At 43.0% G+C, this 18,000-nt stretch overlaps 1 protein-coding gene across 2 annotated transcripts in view; it reads left to right on the top strand.

The window, feature by feature from the left end:
* Window positions 1-17,743, top strand: part of LOC138657435 (zinc finger protein 585A-like) — a 63,318-nt gene extending 45,575 nt beyond the window's left edge. Inside the window, exons 2-7 of one of the 2 annotated variants that reach the window (XM_069745225.1) lie at window positions 9,262-9,408; window positions 9,711-9,890; window positions 10,333-10,456; window positions 11,276-11,373; window positions 14,018-14,120; window positions 16,156-17,743. In XM_069745225.1, the coding sequence (XP_069601326.1) occupies window positions 9,319-9,408; window positions 9,711-9,890; window positions 10,333-10,456; window positions 11,276-11,373; window positions 14,018-14,120; window positions 16,156-17,702 (2,142 nt within the window). In that variant the 5' untranslated portion in view covers window positions 9,262-9,318 and the 3' untranslated portion in view covers window positions 17,703-17,743. The remainder of the gene's footprint in view (window positions 1-9,261; window positions 9,409-9,710; window positions 9,891-10,332; window positions 10,457-11,275; window positions 11,374-14,017; window positions 14,121-16,155) is intronic. The other variant, XM_069745226.1, reaches the window with a different exon arrangement.
* Window positions 17,744-18,000: the final 257 nt, after the last annotated feature.

Genomic DNA, 18,000 nt, shown 5'->3' on the forward strand with positions numbered 1-18,000 from the left:
GATCCGCCCCTAGGAACAGGAAACCCTACGGAGAGATAAAAGGGGCGGTCCCCCTCGCTCCCACAGTTTGGTTTCCTGTTCCTACGGGAAGATCCACGGAGAAGAGGATTCCCAGCCTGGACGCCGCTTGCGCAGTTTACCTGTGAGGACGGCAAGGGCTCCAGGACTGGATGCAGCGTCGGGGGTGCTGATTCAGTTTTCCCCCCTCTGCTGGCAGACGTCGCGAGACCGGGTCGTGGGGGTCGGTTCGCGGCAGATGTCCGGCGGTCTGCGGGGCAAGCACCAGGTGGTAGCGTCGCGCCGTCCTCGGCGGACGCTTGTGCGGTGTGGAGCCCAGTGCATGCCCCCGGAAGTGGTGGTAAGCTTCCGGGGTGCGGAGGAGTGAGACGGCGCTGAAGCCGGGTAACAGCGCTGGAGTACACAATATGGCCGCGACCCGGAAGTGGTTAGCACTTCCGGGTTCAACAGGAAGAACATGGCGGCCCCCATGTGAAAAGGACGCCGGCGCTGCATCCCGGCGTCCAGAATGGATTCTGCAAGGGAGCCTGTGGTACCTTCCCTAGAAGTTACCAACATCACCCCTCGCAGCCATGCCAGCAGCAGCAGCCGCTCTAGGCAGAGCGGATCGTCCAAAAGGAAGCCACCTGCATCTGTGTCTCCTCCTGAGCCGGTACCTGATCGATCAGCTTCTGGGTGAGTGTGCATCTACCCCACTAGTCTGATTATTGTCCCTCTCCCTTTATAATGGGCAAAAAGGAAGGAAAAAGCGAAACACAAGCAGTGTGCCTTATGTATCCAGCCCCTTCCGGATAGTTACACCAAAAGGCTATGTGATTCATGTATAAAATCAACGTTACGTGAGGAAGCCTCAGTCAAATCAGAGGATATAAGGGCCATGATCAGGGAGGAATTACGAGCCCTACAAAACGTTGACAGAGAGCCACGTGTTAAGGAGAAAAAAGGATACGTTTCACCTGTATCCGATCAGACCTCTGAGATAGAGGAAGCAAACTCAGATAGATCACAGCAGGAGGTATCCTCAGATGAGGATCAGGATACGTGCTTCCCCACAGACAGCATTGACAATCTGGTGAGATCAGTTTGCAATACCATGGGCATAGAAGATCTTAAAGTCCCTAAAACACAGCAAGACATTATGTTTGCCGGCCTATCCGAAAAGAAGAGACCCTCTTTTCCGGTAATAATGGCAGTAAAGAGTGTGATCAAAAAAGAGTGGGAAAGCCAGGGGCAGAGGGGGTTACCACCATCCTCAAAAAGACGCTACCCCTTTAATGATGAAGAATTAGCAACATGGTCAAAAGCCCCAAAAGTAGACGCAGCTGTGGCGTCTACATCAAAGAGATCCTTACTGCCGGTAGAGGATTCAGGCTCGTTGCAAGATCCTCTAGATCGCAAAGCCGATTCACTTCTTAAAAGAGCATGGGAGGCTTCTGCAGGGGCTTTTAAACCGGCAATCTCAGCCACATGCACCGCAAGATCCATGCTTGTTTGGCTGAGTGACTTGGAAGAAGGGCTGAAAGGAGGTCTCTCTCGAGAAAAATTATTGTCCTCCATACCCCTAATTAGAGGTGCCACAGCCTTTCTAGCGGACTCATCTGCCGACTCTATACGCCTGGCAGCCAAGTCGGCAGGATTAACCAATGCAGCACGTAGGGCCCTATGGCTTAAGGGCTGGAAGGGTGACCCTCAGACCAAGTCTAAGTTATGCAGCCTCCCATGTCAGGGTGAGTACCTGTTTGGTACCAAACTGGATGAGATCTTAACTAAAGCAGGGGAAAGGAAGAAAGGCTTTCCAAATAGTAATAATTACGTTCCATTTTATAGGAGAGCGTTCCGAAAGCCCGCATTTAATAAAAGGAAGGAGTTTAAGAACCAGGATCGCTGGGCCACAAGAGATACAAAACAAAGGGGTGCGTTCTTTGGGAAGCGCCCTTTCAAGTTTGAAGAAAAACCCCGTTAGGACAGATCTACCTGTGGGAGGCAGATTGTCCTCCTTCGCTAATCAATGGCGGGCCATAACAGCAAATATTTGGGCAAATAACCTTATCACCTCTGGGTTACAATTAAAATTTTCCCGAGTCCCTCCGGACTCATTTCTATTGACTTCATTAAAGTCTCAATTACAACAAGAGGCATTGGAGCAGGAGGTAATGAATCTCCTAGCTAAGGGAGTCTTGGTGGAGGTTCCATTCCTACAGGAGGGAAAAGGATTCTATTCCCCGCTATTTTTAATCCCTAAACCAGATGGAACATTCAGAACTATTATTAATCTTAAAAAATTAAACATCTACCTAGAAAATCAAACTTTTAAAATGGAATCTATCCGGTCCACCATTAAACTCCTGTTTCCCTATTGCTTTATGACAGTTCTCGACCTTAAAGATGCGTATTACCATCTACCTATTTATGCAGAGCATCAACAATATCTACGTGTAGCGATTGTATTGAATGGGTGTATACGGCACTTTCAGTATACTGCAATGCCTTTTGGGCTATCTATAGCCCCAAGAGTATTCACTAAACTAATGGCGGAGGTAATGTCATATCTAAGACTAAAAGACACTCTCGTAATTCCCTACTTAGATGACATCTTAGTAGTAGGAAATTCTCCTTCGCAATGTCAACAACGGTTGTGTGATATGATAGCATCTCTTCAAACATTGGGTTGGATAATAAACTGGGAAAAATCTAGACTTATCCCAACAACTCGGCAAATTTTTCTAGGAATCATATTAGATTCTACAAGCCAGAAATGTTTCCTTCCAGAAACCAAACAAATAACGGTTAGGAATAAAGTTCAGTCGGTAATAGATAAACCCCTAATTTCTTTGAGAGAAGGCATGTCCCTTCTTGGCTCCTTCACGTCATGTATCCCAGCGGTTCCATGGGCCCAATTTCATTCGAGGCATTTGCAGTATGCAATTTTACATGAAGAAGAAATATCTCATGGTCATTTAAATATTAAAATTTCCCTTTCTAATAAAGTAATCCAATCTCTGATATGGTGGCTAGAACCAAAAAACCTGGTCAGTGGAGTCCCCTGGGTAGTTAAACCCTCAAATATAATATATACTGATGCCAGTCCTACTGGCTGGGGCGCACATTTAAAAGATCATTTAGTCCAAGGATTATGGTCAGTCACGGAGTCAGACGACTCTTCTAATATAAGAGAGCTAAAAGCTATCTATCATGCTCTATGTGAATTCCTCCCGCAGCTACACGGGACACATACCAGAATTCTGTCCGACAACATGACATCAGTCGCCTATATCAATCATCAAGGAGGAACAAAATCAGGAACACTTATGTCTATAACCGAAGACATTCTAACCATAGCCGAAAAACATCTTCTGTCCCTGTCAGCGCTGCATGTCAGAGGAGTGGACAACTCAAGAGCAGACTTCCTCAGTCGTCATACCCTCCACTAAGGGGAGTGGGTCCTAAATCCTCATATCTTCAAAATGATAACTATGAAATGGGGTACACCCGAGATAGATCTCTTCGCCACAAGACACAACCGACAATTAAAGAGGTTTGCTTCAATGTTCCGGGCCGACAATCCCAATATTCTCGATGCCCTTCAGGTTCCCTGGACCTTTCAAAAAGCATACGCGTTTCCTCCTCTGATTCTTCTTCCAACGGTAATCAGGAAGATAAGGGAGGACCGGGCAAACATAATCTTGATTGCCCCATTTTGGCCAAAAAGACCATGGTTTCCCTGCTCAGAGCCATGTCCATCTCGGATCCGTGGATCCTCCCGGAGGATCAGGATCTTCTTTCCCAGGGGCCCTTCAACCACCCTCATGTGAAGGGACTAAGGTTGACAGCCTGGAATTTGAGAGGCAGCTGTTAAAACTAAGAGGTTTCTCCGATAGTGTAATTAATACCTTGTTGACAAGTAGAAAAAGATCCACTACTGACATATATGTGAGAGTGTGGAGGAAATTTCTAGATCTCTATCCATCAGCATTGTCTAGTGAAATTCCCGTCTCCACTATTCTAGAATTTCTTCAAAAAGGACGTGACCTAGGCCTTTCAGTTAATACTCTGAAGGTACAAGTTTCTGCTCTAGGGGCCTTGTATAGTCACAATGTTGCGGGTAATAGATGGATAGCTAGATTTATTTCAGCTTGCCAGAGATCAGAGCCAGTTCAGATTCCCCAGTTGCCTCCTTGGGATATTAATTTGGTCCTGGAAGCCTTAACAGGTCATCCATTTGAGCCTCTAGACTTAGCTCACATTAAATATATTTCACTTAAGACCGTTCTTCTTGTTGCGCTAGTATCGGCAAGAAGAGTAGGTGACATACAGGCGCTATCAGTAGATCCTCCCTTTATGTCTATATTTCCTGATAGAATTGTCCTGAAAACAGACCCTTCCTACCTACCTAAAATGTGTACAAAATTCCATAGATCTCAAGAGATCCTTCTTCCTTCTTTCTATAATAATCCTACAAACCAGGAGGAAGAGAAGTACCATACTTTAGATGTGAGAAGGGCTATAATAACTTATCTGGATAGGACTAGCGCCTGGAGGAAGAGCAGGGCTCTCTTTGTTTCCTTCCAGGGTCAAAGGAAAGGATCTGGTGTTACAAAAGGCACACTATCCCGATGGATTCGGGAGGCGATACACCTGGCCTATTCATCTAAAGGGGAGAATCCACCTGAGACGGTGAAGGCACATTCCACCCGGGCGATAGCATCATCCTGGGCTGAGCGAGCAGAGGTTCCTATAGAACTCATATGTAAGGCCGCAACCTGGTCTTCTCCTTCTACCTTCTATAGTCACTATAGATTAGATCTATCTGCCTCCACTGACTTGTGTTTCGGTAGATCAGTCCTCAATACGATAATCCCCCCCAAATAACTATCTCTGAAAGTCTCTCAGTGGGTGCTGTCGTGGCGAAGAGAAAACACCGGATTACGTACCGGTAATGCTCTTTTATAGAGCCACGACAGCACCCCTTCACTTCCCTCCCATTTATATATATTAGTGTACATATGAGCACTGTTAAAGGTGGTGGATTCTTGTAGTTATACATAGTTAAGTTATAATAAATGATGATAAAGAATTGTCTACTAAAACTGGTGGGCGGTTCCTCGCAATCTCTGTAACCCAAACTGTGGAAGCGAGGGGGACCGCCCCTTTTATCTCTCCGTAGGGTTTCCTGTTCCTAGGGGCGGATCCCCTCTCTCAGTGGGTGCTGTCGTGGCTCTATAAAAGAGCATTACCGGTACGTAATCCGGTGTTTTGACACCAAACTTCCCCCACAAAAGTGCAATAAGAAGCGATCAAACCTTCTTTTGTTCCCCAAAATGGTATCAATAAAGCTGGCAGCGTGACACGCATTAAAACGCACAGCACCCAGCAACAGAAAGAAAAGTTCCATCCACGTCTTTGTTCCGCAGAGCGAGTTCCTGAGGTTTCCAATTCTTCTAGGTGAAGGAAAACACCTGCAAGTAGCGCCTCTTTTGTCTTTTTTTTTCCTGAAGCTGCACTGCTGCCAGAGTAAGTTATTAATATTTTACACTATAAGGCCGGCGTCACACTAGCGAGTTTTACGGACGTATGAGAGGTGCAGAAAATACGGATTGCACACGGTACAATGATTCTCTAAGGCCCAGCTCCTATCTGCCGTATTTTACTGATCCATATTATACGGTCTTGTACGGCCGTAGAAAATCGCAGCATGCTGCGTTTGTCACCGTATTGCGCAAAAAAATCGCAAATGAAAGTCTATAGGGGCGAGAAAATTACGGATTACACACGGACCAGCAGTGTGACTTGAGATAAATACGCAGCGGTGTTAGAGAGAAAAGCCGGTAATTCAATTGCCGGCTTTTCCTATCTCCTTCCCAAACCCGACAGGATATGAGACATGGTTTACATACAGTAAACCATCTCATATCCCTTTTTTTTTCCATATTCCACACTACTAATGTTAGTAGTGTGTATGTGCAAAATTTGGGCGCTCTAGCTATTAAATTAAAGGGTTAAATCGCGGGAAAAAATTGGCCTGGGCTCCCGCACAATTTTCTCCGCCAGAGTAGTAAAGCCAGGGACTGAGGGCAGATATTAATAGCCTGGAGAGGGACCATGGTTATACGACCCCCATTCCCGTGTAGCGGTGGGATATGGGGTAATGAAGGGTTAATGTCACCTTGCTTTGTAAGGTGACATTAAGCCAGATTAATAATGGAGAGGCGTCAATTCTGACACCTATCCATTATTAATCCAATAGTACGAAATGGTTAATAAAACACACACACATTCTTACAAAGTATTTTAATGAAGTAAAGACACAGGGTGTTTTAATATTTTATTATACTCTTAATCCACCTGAAAACCCTCGTTCTGTAAAAAAGGAAAAATAAAAAATCAACAATATCCCATACCTTCCGTCGTTCTGTCACGTCTAACGATGTAAATTCATCTGAAGGGGTTAAATCATTTTACACCCAGGAGCTCTGCTAATGCAGCTGTGCTCCTGACTGTAAAAATTTGTGAATGAATGGAATGTACTGTAGTTACCTTGAGTCGCGGTGATGCGCCCTCTACTGGATGTCCTCATATGAACTCGAGCGTGGGAACTTTTCCACAAAAATTCAAAATAACCAATAAATTTCGTTCAACTTCACAATTGTGTTCCACTTGTTGATTCTTCACCAAAAATTTACATTTGGTATCTTTATGTTTGAAGCATATTATGTGGGAAAAGGTTGAAAAGTTCCAGGGAGCCGAATACTTTCACAAGGCACTGTAAATTCCCCAAGGGGTATAATTTCCCAAATGGGGTCACTTTAGGGGGGATTATCCTCTTCTAGCAATTAGGGGCTCAGTTTATGGAGTCCACAAACTATTCTAAGAAAATCTGCGCTCCAGGAGGCAAGTAGCGCTCCGTCCCCCCTGAGTGTCTCTGTATGGCTAAGTAGTACTGTACATCCACATATGGGGTATTGCTACATTCAGTAGAAATGATGGGACAAATTTTGGTGCCATTTTTACTCACAATGTGACATGGCACCCTCAAACCACTCCAGCAAAATCTGTACTCCAAAATTCCACCTCTTCTCTTCTGAGCTTTGCACTGTGCCTTAAAAGTAGTATTCCCCCACAAATGAGGTATCTGTGTACTCAGGAGAAATTGCACTACAAATTGTATGGTGCTATTTTTCCTCATACCCTTTTGAAAATGCAAAATTTGGGGCTAAAATAACATTTTTATGAGGAAAATGTGATTTTATTAATTTCATGGCTCAATGTTATAAATTTCTGTGAAGCACATGGGGGTTCAAGGTGCTCACCACACATTCAAATATTCCTGTGAAGGTTGTGACCACCTTGAGGGGTGCAGTTTTTAGAATGGAGTCACTTTTGGGTATTTTCTATCATATAGACCTCAAAGGGACTTTAAAGGGAACCTGTCACCCCCCAAAATCGAGGGTGGCTAAGGCCACCGGCATCAGGGGCTTATCTACAGCATTGTGTAATGCATTCTGTAATGCTGTAGATAAGCCCCCGATGTATCCTGAAATATGAGAAAAAGAGGTTAGATTATACTCAACTGGGGGACGGTCCAATCTGATGGGCATCGCGGTCCGATCCGGGGCCTCCCATCTTCATAGGATGATGTCCTCTTCTTGTCTTCACGCTCTGGCGCAGGTGTACTCTCTGTCCTGTTGAGGGCAGAGCAAAGTACTGCAGTGCGCAGGCACTGGGCCTCTCTGACCTTTTTCGGCTCCTGCGCACTGCAGTACTTTGCTCTGCCCTCAACAGGACAGACAAAGTACACCTGTGCCGGAGCCGTAGCCTGAAGACAAGAAGAGGACGTCATCGTAAGCAGATGGGAGGCCCCGGACCGGACCCCGACGCCCATCGGACTGGACCGCAGCGGGACCTTTGTGAGTATAATCTAAACTCTTTTTCTCATCTTTCAGGATACATCGGGAGCTTATCTACAGCATTACAGAATGCATTACACAATGCTGTAGATAAGCCCCTGATGCCGGTGGGCTTAGCTCATCATCGATTTTGGGGGTGACAGGTTCCCTTTGTAGGGAAGCTGTCACGCCCCCCAGGCATTAGAAACTAAAAGAGCCACCTTGTGCAGCAGTAATGCTGCATTCTGACAAGGTGGCTCTTTTAGTTATTGGTGCTGTCAAAGCAGAAATAAAGCGTTTTGTAATTTCTCAAAAATACCTGTCTTGAGTCCTGGAGGCCGGTCTTTCCCCCCCCCCCCCTGCTGCACACGCTACACTGCCGTCACTCAAGGCTTCTGCGCTCTTTTGTTCTGCCTGGGGCAGGCGCAGTGAGCGCTGCCCGTCTGACCTCAGATGCAGTCTCGCAGACTGCGCCTGTTCGGCCGCCCTGCTTGTGAATCCCAACCCCTCAGTGTCTTATGATGTATTCACACTACGGGGCTGGGATTCATAAGCAGGGCGGCCGCACAGGCGCAGTCTGCGAGACTGCATCTGAGGTCAGACGGGCAGCGCTCACTGCGCCTGCCCCAGGCAGAACAAAAGAGCGCAGGTGCCGGATTTGAATTGAAAACAGCGCGGAGGGGGCGAAGAAGACTTGAGTGACGGCAGTGTAGCGTGTGCAGCAGGACAAAACAAAACGCTTTATTTCTGCTTTGACTGCACCAATAACTAAAAGAACCACCTTGTCAGAATGCAGCATTACTGCTGCACAAGGTGGCTCTTTTAGTTTCTAATGCCTGGGGGGGTGACAGGTTCCCTTTAAAAATGTGATGTGGTGCCTAAAGAAAAAAAATGGTTTTGTAAATGGTGTTGTAAAAATGAGAAATCACTGGTCAACTTTTAACCCTTATAACTTCCGAACACAAAAAAATTTTGTTCCAAAATTGTGGTGATGTAAAATAGACATGTGGGAAATGTTACTTATTAAGTATTTTGTTTGACAAATCTGTGTGATTTAAGGGCATGAAAATTCAAAGTTGGAAAATTGCAAAATTTTCTAAATTTTTGCCAAATTTCCATTTTTTAACAAATAAACGCAAGTCACTTCTACAGCAAATGTAGAAACATATCAGCACCCAGAGGGAAACCACATCTATGGGTCATACTGTGACTATGAAATAAATGTCCGTGTTGTGAATCCTCCTATAATCCCTGTGGTGACGGCTCGGAGGACCTGATCCTCTCACTGCTCAGTGACTTCCGTGTTTAATTTCATGTTATATTGTCCCCTGTGATTTCCATCTTCTCCTTCATCATGAAGACGCCGGCAGGACGAGATCCCTCCAGCTGATCCAGTGCTCATCCCTCCTCCTCCAGAATGACCCCAAGGATGGACGAGGACAGGGATGAGACCACCAGAAGATTATTCCACTTAGCCCTGGAGATCATCTCCCTGCTGAGCGGAGAGGTAACTCCTCTACATTTCTATCAGCTTTATTGTTTTCTGTGACAAGTCCGACATCCAGAATAGAGAGAAGGATTCTTTACTGTAAGAGCAGTGATTGTGTGGAGCTCTCTGCCCGGAGGAGTTGTCATAGGGATTCCCTATAAGAGCTGTAGAGGGGCCAGGATGTCTGTCCGGAGTGGAATAATATTCCCGGTTATGGCCCCAGATTACTGGAGACGGTTATTGATCCCGGGATTTCTACTGATTGTCAGATCTGGAGTCGGGAAGGAATCTTCTCCCTAAGTGTCTCTCTCCATACACAGGATTACACAATAGTGAGGAAGACACCGGGGGACGGTGTGACTCCCATCATCCATCTCCAGGAGTCACGAGGGCGGAGCCCGGGCCCCATCACAGAGCCTCCCCCGCACTCCCTGCTACATGAGAGGAACAAGAGGATCCTGGAGCTCAGCAACAAGATGATTGAGCTGCTGAGCGGAGAGGTGACTGCTGGGAGATTATACAGGACTGGAGGATTCTGGGTGATGAGCGGAGAGGTGACTGCTGGGACATTATACAGGACTGGAGGATTCTGGGTGATGAGCGGAGAGGTGACTGCTGGGACATTATACAGGACTGGAGGATTCTGGGTGATCAGCGGAGAGGTGACTGCTGGGAGATTATACAGCACTGGAGGATTCTGGGTGATGAGCGGAGAGGTGACTGCTGGGACATTATACAGCACTGGAGGATTCTGGGTGATGAGCGGAGAGGTGACTGCTGGGACATTATACAGGACTGGAGGATTCTGGGTGATGAGTGGAGAGGTGACTGCTGGGACATTATACAGCACTGGAGGATTCTGGGTGATGAGCGGAGAGGTGACTGCTGGGACATTATACAGCACTGGAGGATTCTGGGTGATGACGGTGTGGCTGTTGTCAGGTTCCTATAAGGTGTCAGGACGTTGCTGTCTATCTCTCCATGGAGGAGTGGGAGTATCTAGAAGGACACCAGGATCGGTACCAGGACGTGATGATGGAGGAGCTCCGGCCTCTGACACCACGAGGTGAGAAGTGACACATTTCTATATATATTTGCTATCTATGATCTCTGCTGTTAAACATTGAAAAAAAAAAAGTGTTTGGAAGTTTAAAAAAATCTCGAGTGAAAAAATATAAAACAATCGTCTTATTTACAATAAAAATTTAGAACAAAAAACATGCTGTGAAATGACAGTAATTGCTGATGGATCTCGCCCCCCCACTCCGCATTCCTTTCTCATCAGTCTCGGTTTCTACTTCAGAATGACAATGTAAGTTACTGCGTTGTGATACTCGGCAGGACCCCGTTCTGCTGGATGTCTCCACAACCACATTCATTATTACTGGCTGCAGACTGGATTTCATTCTCATGGTGGTGGAGTTTCTGGAGGAGAAGAGGGTGGCCGCCCCTGTTGTCAAATTATTTGTGGATGCAAATTTCTGCCCTTCTCCCCCATTTCCTCTGTCAAATGAGCCCGGACTCCACTGCTCGGAGCCGCTTTAGATAAATGATGTCCGATATGTCACCTTGGCAATGTTATCCCCCTTAAAGAAACACTACTATCAAATGTTTTATGGAAAAAAGAAGACTTAACTTGGTAGAAGGTATAATTAGCAATTGTGTAAGTAGACCCTGCTATATAATAATAATGTTTGATACGAGTGTTTCTTTAAAGAGTTGGTCAAAATTTATTTTCTGCCTAAATCCGTATCTATTTAGTGCCATCTAAACTATTTTCTAATTTACTTGCATTAAAAATTCCCTATCTTTTCTTTCTTACACCATCTAACTTTTTTTATATTTTATTTTTCACTTTTTTTTGATTACACTTCGTTTCCTACAGAAGAATCCAGGAAGCGAAATCCATCAAAGAGATGTCTCCAACCTTTGTATTCCCAGGACTGTCCAGATGAGAATTGCGATATTCCGGAAGATCATCAGGTAGATGACACTGTACTGGATTTGTATATGGGGGACATTTCTCATTGAGGTAATTGGTTTTGGCGTTTATTAGTTAGATCTTTCCACCCTAGACCATATTGTGTCTCAGTGATGAGAAGAGCCTGTATGTCTTTCCAGCAGTGACTACATCCAGGCGAGTAATCATAGAATGTTAGAGTTAGCAGGGACCCCCAGGATCCTCGTGTCCAACCCCCTGCAGGATTCACCAAACCATCTCGGACAGATGCCTGTCCTGCCTCTGTGTGAAGACTTCCATTGAAGGAGAACTCACCACCTCTCATGGCCGACTGTTCCACTCATTGATCACCCTCAACTGTCAAAAAGTGTTTTCTAATATCTTCTCCCTTTCAGTTTCATTCATTGCTTCTCGTGTTTCCATGTGCAAATGACAATAATGATAATCCCTCTACACTGTGACAGCCCTTCAGATATTTGTATTAAGTCTCCTCTTAGCCTTCTTTTTTGAGGCTAAAAATTCCCATTACTTTAACCGTTCCTCGTAGTACATACTTTGCAGTCCACTCACCATCCTGGTAGCTTTCCTCTGAACTTGCTCCATTTCAATGTGTTTTAAAAATGTGCCTAGAACTAGACACAGTGTTCCAGATGAGGCCTGACCAAGGAGGAGTAGAGGGGGATAATGAGTTCACATGATCTATACTCTGTTTCTCTTACAAACCCAGCTCTATGATGTATTATCACACTGTTGACTCATCTACAGTCTGTGATCTATTAGTATTCCCAAGTCTTTTTCCACACATGCTGTTGCTTAGTTCAATTCTTCCCATTCAATATATGTAATTTCTCTTGCACAGATGTAGAATCTTGCATTTATCCCTGTTAAATACCATTCTATTAGTTGCTGCCCATTGTTAAAGCTTAGCTAGATCCTTTTGAATCCTTTCTCTGTCTTCTCTAGTGTTAGCTATCCCTCCTAGCTTTGCATTGTCTGCAAATTTGATTAGTTTACCTTATCTAGATCATTTATAAAAATGTTGAACAACAGTGGGGCCAGGACAGAGCCTTGTGGTACCCCACTTGAAATACTCTTCCAATTGGATGTGCAACCATTTAACACCACTCTTTCATTGCGATCACTGAGCCAGTTATGAATCCACCTAACCGTAACCTTGTGAATCCCATACATGGTAATTTTTTTCAATAAGGACAGTATGAGTTACTTTATGAAATGTTTTACTGAAGTCAAGATATACTATATCTACCGCATTTTTCTGATCCACCCAGTCAGTGATTTCATCATAGAAGGAAATTAGATTAGTCTGGCATGACTTGTTTGCTTCAAACCCATGCTGGCTCTGGTTACTTACTGTATCCTTATCAAAGTATAGTACTTACAGTACATAGATTCTGTTTAATAATTTATTCAAATATCTTTCCTGTTATACAAGTAAGGCTTACTGGCCTGTAATTTCCTGGCTCCATCTTCTTTCCTTTTTTGAAGATAGGGACAACATTTCCCTTCTCCAATCTTCTGGGACTTCTCCTATTCTCCAGGATTTTTCAAAGATTCTGGCTAGTGGTTCTACAATTTCCTCTGCTAACTCTTTCAGTACTTTAGGATGTAATTCATCTCGACGTGATTTAAATTCATGTAAATTAGCTAAGTGTTCCCTTACCATCTCTGTAATGTCCATGTATTGTGGAGTTTATGGCTCCAACATAGAAATACAGGGAAGAGGCAAATACGGACACAATAGTGATATCCAGCAATTAAGTGACAAAAGGATGGGGGTGAGGAAACCTTTATTAACCAATATTGTTTATGACATTTATGTGTAAGACTTACTCTTGACACGTTCACATTTTGACATCATTCTTTCAGTCAGAAAGGGATGAAATACTCAGCGATGAGCGTAACAAATAATAAAGTCTCCTACTAATTAGAAACTGTCAGTGAGCCCTTAGTTTTGCTAAAAAGTGAAATCTGAGTTAGGAATCCACCTGGAAAGATGGCAGAATGGTAGGCTGCTAATAGAACAAGCTATGTAAGTGGCGGCTTCTGAGGATATTTGCTGCATTGATTTGGTGATCTCCGAAGACCCTTTGGTAATAGTGGAAGATTCCCTTTGTTCTGGATGGGCAGCCACTGACCGCTCTGCACACAGCGGTGTTTTTGTGTGGCTGTGTACGGTCTTTGAGAAATGCGTCTTTTTCATTATAATTTTGAAGGCAGGTCCTCGCATCTTTACGGACTCATTGGGCCGTTTTTCGCTCATCAGTTTTTTTTCTGTCGTTCACAAAATAAGTTATATTTTCATCAGCGCCACGAATCCAATTTCATTCTTATTTTTTTCCTTGTCTGTTTATACAATCCGTATGTCGTTCCGTTAGCTGGAATAAGCAGTTTCCTAATCTGTGCGTCTTTTTCTACTCAGTGATAAATATTGCAAATTGGACCAATCTCTCGGATGTCTTAGTTTTTCAGGGGTGATGGTGGAGAGTTTCCAACTATTCGTCCCCTAAAGATATGGATAGAGCACATGCGTGAAACTCGGACATGTGAATGTGACTTTGGTTGTGTCTTGTGTCATCAGCTCCCCCCAAAAAACTGCCCCATATCTGCATTATTGTACTGAATTATTACATATTTATATCAATTCAGGAGGAGGAGCTAACAATTATTAAGGTGGAAGAAATAGAAGTGGAAGACGAAGAAGAAGAGATGAATGATGGAAAAGAGGAAAATCTAGCAGATGTTACCACTGGTATGTAATGATGAAAGCGTTTGCGGATGGTGACCGGGTGTGTGATGATGACCATAGAAAGAAAAGTCAGAACTTTCTGGAGGAGAGATTACACGTCAGAGCTTATGGTAAAGGGTTCCTGGGTTCTGTAGTGCAGAACCTGAGGGGAATGTAAAATCCTCAGGTGTACTGCAAATTCTGTCGTGAAGGATTCCCCGCCAAGTGTTTGTCTCTGAGGCAGCAGTTGTTACAATTAATGGCCGTGTTCTGAAAAGAAAGTTACCACTGATCGGCAGCTCCCTTTCAGTTTTACACTTCCAGCCGTGAAAATGTAAGGCGATATTCCCACCGGCTCCATTGATCAGAATTCACAGAACAGGGCTCTTCAGATGTCTGCAGTTCATCTACAGATGCTGACATTTTTGCACTATGTTGTTGTGTGAGTTAAAGAGGTTTTCCAGTTTTAGAAAACATCTCTTTCCTACTGAGTTTTATGCACCCTTCCTGTGTCTGGAAACTCCGCCACTGCTCCCGGTGTCACGTCGACAGCACTGCAGCCAGTAACCGAGCAGAGCAGCTTGTGTCGACAGTTATTAGCTGCAGCGGTATTAAAGTGAAGATGATGCTACAGACACCAGAGATCATAGACGCGGCAAATGGTTTGTGTCCTGTTCAGAGCTCCTGTTGTGTCATTCTCTCAGTTTATAGACTGAGAAAACTCCAAATCCAGAAGTCAGCATAAAATAAACTAAGCAAAACTGTTAGGGTCTGTGAACACATTACTTGCAGCAGTAATTTCTGCATCGCTTGGAAGGAAAAACATTGCATACAATAGGCACATTTTAGCTGCAGATGTTTCCCCACTTATTAGTATTAATAAAATCTGTAGCAAAAACGTTGAAAGAATTGACATTGCTGATTTAAAACAGCAAGGAAAAAATTTGCAATGTGTGCATGAGACTTCAGGATTCTCATTCATTTGCTGGTTCTAGAAAATCCTTCAGGTTTTGTAATAAAACAGTGCAGGAAAAAAAAAAATACTTGTGCACATACCCTTAACCTTTGCACCCACGGTGAGATTTTGATATTACAGATTTTCTACACCTATTAAGTAAAATATTTTTACTTTAATTTTTTTTAGAAAATACACAGAGCAAAAACAGTCAAACATTACATCTTTTGAACGTAGGCTTAGTCAGATGTTGGTTCAATGTACGTGCTACATTATTGTCTGAAGCAAGACTATATTGCACAGTCCAGCTTCTGTCTGCGAGGTAAATCTGATCCTGGCAATTTAACCCCTTTTGGTGTCGCTTTCGATAACCAACTAATTCTGTGTCTTACACCACGCCAGATGTCATGTAACTTAGGTGGGCAATAATGCCTTGCAATGCTCTGTCCCATATCAATGGCAATCTTGTAAGAAATCAATCAATACTTCCCAAGTTTTGGGACCATTACAGATTCTGATTGATCCCCTGACTGTCTGATCCTCTCCATACTTAGGACACTGTACAGCATTGAGAGCTGGTGGCGGTATGGTTATTGGTCCTTAATGGATTCAGCTGGAGATGTGCACTTTGCTTCGGATCACATTATCTTGTTCAAAGAAGTCTATGCCCATGATTAATCCAATATTAATATTTAATTATTTAATATTAATATTGTTAGTGAAAATCTAAAATGAAGGGGCCACACGAGTTGGCAGAAAATAGACCTGATTGCTATTCGGGGTTGTGCTTTTCAAATAGTTTAGTTCTGTCAAGTCATGGTGTAGACTTGAGCCATGGATTTCTTTTCCATTTATACATTTTACATTGTTATACAATCATACATGTAGTTTTATTTGTGGTAGTATTTGATTCGGTGTTTTGTGGCAAACAGGAATGGCTGGTACATCACCTTCTTGCAGAATCCTCTTTTGGTTTAGTTGAAAATAGCTCCATAAAATACTACATGTGTGTTGCTAGCCTAAAAGAACATTTACAAATGTGCTTATTTTGTTATTTTTTATTTTATTTTTAAATTACAATTATTTTTTGTACGTTTTTCACAGAAAATTCCAGTAAGAATTCAAAAGGAAATGTAATGTCATTGCCCAATTATAAAAGAGAAGATGAAGATGCCATACAAGAAAACTTCATTACCTTTAATGTACATGCAGGGGAGAAGCCATACTCATGTTCAGAATGTGGGAAATGTTTTAGAGATAAATCAAGTCTTGTTATTCATATACGAATCCATACAGGAGAGAAGCCATTTTCATGTTCACAATGTGGGAAATGCTTTATTTCTAATGCTAGACTTCGAGATCATCACAAAAGTCACACAGGAAAAAAGCCATTCTCCTGTTTAGAATGTGGTAAATGTTTTAGAGATAAATCAAGTCTTCTTATACATAAAAGAATTCACACAGGGGAGAAACCCTTCTCCTGTTCAGAATGTGGGAAATGCTTTACATATAAATCAGCTGTAGTTAAACATAAACGAACACACACAGGGGAGAAACCATTTTCATGTTCATTGTGTCAAAAGTCCTTTACAGATCAATCAGATTTTGTTAAGCATGAGAGAGGTCACACTTCTGCAAAAATTTATTGTTCAGAATGTGGAAAATGTTTTGCACATAAATCAAGCCTTGTTAAACACCAAAGACTTCATACAGGAGATAAGCTGTATTCATGTTCAGAATGTGGAAAACGTTTTATAAGTAAATCGATTCTTCTTAAACATCAGAGATTTCACACAGGCGAGAAGCCGTTTTCGTGTTCACATTGTGGGAAATGTTTTGCACAAAAATCAGATCTTGTTAGACACCAGAGAAGTCACACAGGAGAAAAGCCATTTTCATGTTTAGAATGTGGGAAATGTTTTAGAAACAAGTCAAATCTTGTTATACATGAGAGAATTCACACTGGAAAGAAGCCATATTCATGTTCAGAATGTGGAAAATGTTTTACACAGAAAACAGAACTGGTTACACACCAGAGAACTCACACAGGGGAGAAACCCTATTCATGTACTGAATGTGGGAGTTGTTTTAGTGTTAAATCAGATCTTGTTAAACATCAGAAAATTCACACAGGAGAGAAGATTTATTCATGTTCAGAATGTGGGAAACGTTTTATAAGTAAATCAAATCTTGGTAGACATGAGAGAGTTCACACAGGGGAGAAGCCGTTTCCATGTAAAGAATGTGGGAAGTGTTTTACCAGTAAATCAGATCTCATTACACATCAGAGAATTCACACAGGGGAGAAACCATACTCATGTTCACAATGTGCAAAGTGTTTTACAGATAAATCATATCTTATTAAACATGAGAGAATTCATACTGGGGAGAAGCCATATTCATGTTCACATTGTGGGAAGTGCTTTACTGTTAAATCAGATCTAGTTAAGCACGAGAGAATTCATACAGGAGAAAAGCCATATTCATGTTTAGAATGTTTGAAGTCTTTTAAAGTTAAATCAGATCTTGTTAAACATCAGAGAATTCACACAAGAGAGACGCCGTATTCATGTTCAGAATGTGATAAATGTTTTATTTCTAAAGTCAAACTTTTAAATCACGAGAAAAGTCACACACTGGAGTTCTTTTGACGTTGTGTATGGTCTTTTTTCAATAAAAAATATTTAACATATCAGGTTTTATCAGTTTATCAAATCCTCTTAAAAGTTAAATTTTCCATTGCTCTTGTTCCCCACACATTTGCTGTATCTGCCATCCTGCTGTTTTTAAATTGCGTCTTTGTTTCTTATAGCACATTAGCACTTCTATTCTCACCTTTCCTCTTCACCCAGCCTTGTCAGCTATGTTTGTACCCACCAATATTTCACTTTTGTAACAGGAATGGTGGAACCACTGTGCCGTTGTCCAAGGAGAGCCTGGAGGAGTGTG

Source organism: Ranitomeya imitator, chromosome 1 (assembly GCF_032444005.1).
Source record: "Ranitomeya imitator isolate aRanImi1 chromosome 1, aRanImi1.pri, whole genome shotgun sequence".
Lineage (NCBI taxonomy): Eukaryota > Metazoa > Chordata > Amphibia > Anura > Dendrobatidae > Ranitomeya > Ranitomeya imitator.